The 5,913-nt window shown below is 56.7% G+C and overlaps 1 protein-coding gene across 2 annotated transcripts; it reads left to right on the forward strand.

The window, feature by feature from the left end:
• The first annotated feature begins 3,204 nt into the window (after positions 1-3,204).
• On the forward strand, positions 3,205-5,461 carry JUN (Jun proto-oncogene, AP-1 transcription factor subunit). 2 transcript variants are annotated; one of them, XM_068963710.1, is made up of 2 exons: positions 3,205-4,496; positions 4,530-5,461. In XM_068963710.1, exons 1-2 carry the CDS (start codon positions 4,117-4,119, stop codon positions 5,122-5,124), a joined length of 975 nt encoding a protein of 324 aa, XP_068819811.1. In that variant the 5' UTR covers positions 3,205-4,116; the 3' UTR covers positions 5,125-5,461. The 2 variants fall into 2 exon arrangements, with proteins under 2 accessions (XP_068819811.1, XP_068819810.1); XM_068963709.1 differs by having other exon boundaries at positions 3,205-5,461.
• The last annotated feature ends 452 nt before the right edge of the window (positions 5,462-5,913 follow it).

Raw genomic sequence — 5,913 nt, forward strand, 5'->3', positions numbered from 1 at the left:
CCCACTACCTGGAAAGTGAGCTCGATATACTGTGACTAGATGGGTCTGCAGGGTCAACCCCCTTGAGGAGAGTGTGAGGGAATTCTGCCCGAGGGAGGACAGTAAGTCAAACATTTGGTGAACAGAAAGGGAGACTGTTCGAGTCATTAGTATTGTTCCCCAAATATTCCTGGCTCTCTTCCTTCAAGACACTTGGCAGGATTACAGAGCTTTAAAGTCAGGCAAGGCCACGTGACTGGCTCTGGCCAAGGATCCGTGAGCAGGAGTGCAGTGTGTCACTTCCAGGTGGATGCTCTGAGAGGCAGTGAATGATCTGCTGCCTCCCCTCCATCCAGCGGAGAGTAAGGAGACTTATGCATCAAGAGAAAGCCTTCTTCAGCCCTTTCATTCATGGTGAATGAAACCCCCCTGCAGACTCACAGTGGGGACATGGCATGAGAAGAAACAAACTTACTGGGATAAGCCACTGAGATGGTAGGGTTGTCTGTTGAGGCAGCAGAGCCCAGGCTTTCCTGATCCTAGGACTGAGGGATGGGGCTGGAGAGCAGGAGCTAGGCTGTGAAAGGCCCCCTCCCACACAAAGGCATCTGAACCCTCTCCTGGTTGTGAGGGGAAGCCAGTGAAGGCTTCCAAGCAAGGGCGTTAACATGAAAAGATCTGTTATTTTTTGGATGAAATATGCTATTTCTTAACATAAGGAGAAAATCAGCCTATTAAACCACATAAGGCAGAGAGGAACACACAGAACCCTTAGGCAAAAGATATATATTTATATAATGTCCTAAGTTTTGAAATTTCTAAATACAGGAGCTCTGAAAGGAGGCTTTGGAAGGAGCTACAGAGAACTGGGCAAGACAATTTCTTCCATCGCACTATCTAAACACCGTTTCCTCTGCAGACAATCAATACTTTACAAGAAAGTCTCCCATAGCAGAGAAGATATAAAAAGGGAATGTAACAAACACCTGAAGTCAATTTCCAGCTGCCTGTGTGACCTGAGCAGGATACTTAAAAGTCTCTGGGCCTAGTTCCTCATATATTAAATCTGGATAATAATATATTATATGTAGCTCAAGACAGTTGTGGGGGAGAAACAGCATATATAAATTGCTCTGGTGAAGGCCTGGTTGATAGTAGGTGTTTATTACATGACATCCATTTTTATTACTGTTATCATTAAAACTATTATTTAAAAAAAAAACAGCATCTCCCTGATTACAAAAGAAAATGATTCAGGGCAACAATATAAGGGAAAATGTTCCTTCCTGGAGAAAAGTAACTAGATCTTGTCATCGCTGTATTCCCCACCCCCACCGCACTACCTGGCTGACAGTAGCCACTGTTTTCCCTGCTGCATGAGGGAATGAGGGGCAAGTAAAGGAAGTAAAGGAAAGCTGTCAAGATGTCCCTAACACCAGCTGCTGCTGGGCTGCTGAATCTCAACTCTCAAAGCCACAAATACCTTAAAGCTCCGGGCTATGCAAGCTCAGAAGCTGAAAAGCCAGAATTAGGACCTAGGGACATAAACTGCTGCAGGTCCAACGTCAAACCACGGTCCTGGAGAAAACCCTGGAAGGAGCTGAGTTCTGACCCTTTCCTCCCTCACCCTCCTCACAGGTTAAATCCACCTGTTCCTGCCAAGTCACACTCATATCGTGGCATTCCATGGACGCTCCGGAAGCTCCGACCAAGGGCAGGGAAGGGGGCTGTTGGTGACCACCTCCTAGCCCTGGAGGCAATGACTCTACACTAACCCAGGCCTATGAGGTGGGTCTCACCAGCCCCACTTGCAGATGAAGAAACTCAGGGAAGTTCTCTGATTCGCTCCCTTCACATTGCGGCAGCGTTGGCCAGGAGAGAACCCACGATTCCAGACTTCGGTATTCTTTCCACCGTACACTTTCGTCCCTAAGGGGCGCGGGGTTGGGGGAGGAGAAGAATAACCACCACTAAAAAGGAACCACTTACATGGGTCTAGCGCTTCCTAGAGGCTACACAGGATATGGGCCCACCCCCCCAGCCGGGAGCGGAGAAATTTTATTCTACTCACTCGCTGCGTGACTTTTAGCAAGTGTCTGCTGCTCTCGGACTTGTTTTCCCGGAAGCAAATCGGGGAGGGAGGAGTGGCGTGTGCGTGTGTTTGTGTGTACATGTGATGTGCGGTGTGTCTATGCATGTTGTGCGGGGGCGGGGAGTAGACTATCACCGGGGTTCCCCGAGTTTCGGATTCTCCAAACGCTCGTTCACAACTAGACGCCGAGTTGCCCCTTAAATCCACCTCCTGTAAGAAACCTTTCCGAGGCAAAGATGCGAACCCCCGCACCCTTTCTCCCACGGTCGGGAGGGTGAGGTGGGAGTGCGGAGGGGACTTAGCCGAACACCCAGTTTCAAGCAATGCAAATCACTGGACTTCCAGACAGAGCCAGACAGTCACTATTGAACTTGACCAGGAGACAAACTTCAGGGCATTCTCAACGTGGGGGGGCCGACTCTCACGAACTGCCCCCAAATTTAAAAGCCACTTTCACTCGCCCCCACAGGGGACTTAACAGAGCCACCTTAAGGGCGGTGCTCCCGCCCCCCGGAAGTGCGGGGGGGGCCAGGGACCCGGGCGCTCAACCGGCCCGGCCCGCCCCGAGCGGCGGCGAAGTGCCCGCGGGTGACATCGAGCCCCCCAGTGGGGAAATACCACCCGCCCCGCGCCCTCGGCCCCAAACACCTGGCTCGGTTCCCCCGGCCTCCTGGGTCCTAGCATCCCTGGCATTCCCGTCCGAGCCCTAAACTTCAGCCCACTTCCCTCAGAGGCTGGGAGCGCCCGAGTCCGCCCGGCTCGCGGCAGCCACCGTCACTAGACAGTCAAACCCCAAGACGTCAGCCCACAATGCACCGGGCGGGCCGGGAAAGACGCGCAGGGGAGGGAGGGGGAAGAGAGGGGCGCGAGTCGCGCGGAGCGGGTGGCGGGGAGGAGGAGAAAGAAGGGCCCAACTGTAGGAGGGCAACGGAGCATTACCTCATCCCGTGAGCCTCCGCGGGCCCAGAGAAGAATCTTCTAGGGTGGGGTCTCCATGGCGACGGGTGGGCCCGCCCCCCTGAGAGCGACGCGAGCCAATGGGAAGGCCTTGGGGTGACATCATGGGCTATTTTTAGGGGTTGACTGGTAGCAGATAAGTGTTGCGCTCCGGCTGGATAAGGGCTCAGAGTTGCACTGAGTGTGGCTGAAGCTGCGAGGCGGGAGTGGAGGTGCGCGGACGCAGGCAGGCAGACAGGCACAGTCAGTCGAGAAGGACAGCAAATACTATTTTCCAATTTCTCCCCAACTGCCCGGAGCTAGCGCTTGTGGCTCCCGGCCTGGTGTTTTGGGGAGCGCCGGGAGAGCCCCTTCGCCAGCCGCCCCCAGGCGGAGAGCCCCGCTGCGCGGGCGCTGCTGACAGCGCGGAGAGCGGCTACTGTCCGCCCGGGGAAGTCCGGAGAGCGGCTGCAGCGGCAAGAACTTTCCCGGCCAGGAAGACAGGAGACAAGTGGCCGCCGGGTCCCGGAACGAACTTTTGTAAATCTTGCCTCCGCCCGAAGCTGCCGCGGCGGCGGTGAAGAAAAAGAGGCGGCGGAGAGAGGAGGACGTGCGCTCCGCTTCGCTCGCACCGGTTGCTGAACTTGGGCGAGCGCGAGCCGCGGCTGCCCGGCGCCCCCTCCCCCTCTCAGCGGAGGAGGGGACAGTCTTCCGAGTCCGGGCGGCGGACACCCGCCGCCGGCAGGCAACCGCGGGGTCCGCGCTCCCTGCTATCACCGGGAAGCGAGTTCGTCCGCGGGCTCTGAGGAACCGCTGCGCTCGAGAGAGCTCCGTGAGTGACCGCGACTTTTCAAAGCCGGGTGGCGCGCGCGAGCGGACAAGTAAGAGCGCGGGCGGCGTCTTAACCCTGCGATCCCCCGGACCGAGCTGGTGAGGAGGGCGCCGGGGGCGGGGGCTGCCAGCCGGCGGGGGCGCGCGCTCTTCCAGAAACTTTCCTTGCTTACTGCCCGGGGAGGCGCGGGTGTCCCCCGCTTGCCAGCGCGCTGTTGCGGCCCCGAAACTTCTGCGCGCAGCTTAAACTAAGCCCACGCGAAGTGACGGACTGTTCTATGACTGCAAAGATGGAAACGACCTTCTACGACGATGCCCTCAACGCCTCGTTCCTCCAGTCTGAGAGCGGCGCCTACGGCTACAGTAACCCCAAGATTCTGAAGCAGAGCATGACCCTGAATCTGGCCGACCCGGTGGGCAGCCTGAAGCCGCACCTCCGGGCCAAGAACTCCGACCTCCTCACCTCGCCCGACGTTGGGCTGCTCAAGCTGGCGTCGCCCGAGCTGGAGCGCCTGATCATACAGTCCAGCAACGGACATATCACCACCACGCCGACCCCCACCCAGTTCCTGTGCCCCAAGAACGTGACGGACGAGCAGGAGGGATTCGCCGAGGGCTTCGTGCGCGCCCTGGCCGAACTGCACAGCCAGAACACGCTGCCCAGCGTCACGTCGGCGGCGCAGCCGGTCAGCGGGGCGGGCCTGGTGGCCCCGGCGGTGGCCTCGGTGGCGGGCGGCAGCGGCAGCGGCGGCTTCAGCGCCAGCCTGCACAGCGAGCCGCCGGTCTACGCCAACCTCAGCAACTTCAACCCCGGCGCGCTGAGCAGCGGCGGCGGGGCGCCCTCCTACGGCGCGGCTGGCCTGGCCTTTCCCGCGCAGCCCCAGCAGCAGCAGCAGCAACCACCGCAGCCGCCGCACCACCTGCCCCAGCAGATACCCGTGCAGCACCCGCGGCTGCAGGCCCTGAAGGAAGAGCCGCAGACGGTGCCCGAGATGCCCGGGGAAACGCCGCCCCTGTCCCCCATCGACATGGAGTCCCAGGAGCGGATCAAGGCAGAGAGGAAGCGCATGAGGAACCGCATCGCTGCCTCCAAGTGCCGGAAAAGGAAGCTGGAGAGGATCGCGCGGCTGGAGGAAAAAGTGAAAACCTTGAAAGCGCAGAACTCGGAGCTGGCGTCCACGGCCAATATGCTCAGGGAACAGGTGGCCCAGCTTAAACAAAAAGTCATGAACCACGTTAACAGCGGGTGCCAACTCATGCTAACGCAGCAGTTGCAAACGTTTTGAGGCGAGACTGTCGGGGGCTGAGGGGCAACGGAGAAAAAATATAAATAACACAGAGAGACAGATTTGAGAACTTGACAAGTTGCGAGAGAGAAACAGAGAAAAAAACAAAAGTGTCCGAGGACTAAAGCCAAGGGTATCCAAGTTGGACTGGGTTGCGTCCTGACGGCGCCCCCAGTGTGCACGAGTGGGAAGGACTTGGCGCGCCCTCCCTTGGCGAGGAGCCAGGGAACGGCCGCTCGCGGGCTGCCCGGGTTTGCGGACGGGCTGTCCCCGCGCAAACAGAACGTTAGACATTTCTTTAACGTTGACCAAGAACTGCATGGACCTAACATTCGATCTCATTCAGTATTAAAGGGGTGGGGTGGGGGAGGGGGTTGCAAACTGCAATAGAGACTGTAGATCGCTTCTGTAGTACTCCTTAAGAACACAAAGGGGGTGGGGGAGGGGAGGCGGGAGGGAGGTTTGTGAGAGCGAGGCCCAGCCTGCAGATGAGCTCTTTCTGGCCTGCCTTCCATAACTGTGTATGTACATATATATATTTTTTAATTTGATGAAAGCTGATTACTGTCAATAAACAGCTTCATGCCTTTGTAAGTTATTCATGTTTGTTTGTTTGGGTGTCCTGCCCAGCCTTGTTTGTAAATAAGAGATTTGGAGCACTCTTGAGTTTACCATTTGTAATAAAGTATATAATTTTTTTTATGTTTTGTTTCTGAAAATTCCAGAAAGGATATTTAAGAAAATACAATAAAATATTGAAAAAGTTACCCCTCCCCCAACCTCTTTTCT

The sequence above is a fragment of the Capricornis sumatraensis genome, chromosome 2 (assembly GCF_032405125.1).
Source record: "Capricornis sumatraensis isolate serow.1 chromosome 2, serow.2, whole genome shotgun sequence".
Taxonomy (NCBI): Eukaryota; Metazoa; Chordata; class Mammalia; order Artiodactyla; family Bovidae; genus Capricornis; species Capricornis sumatraensis.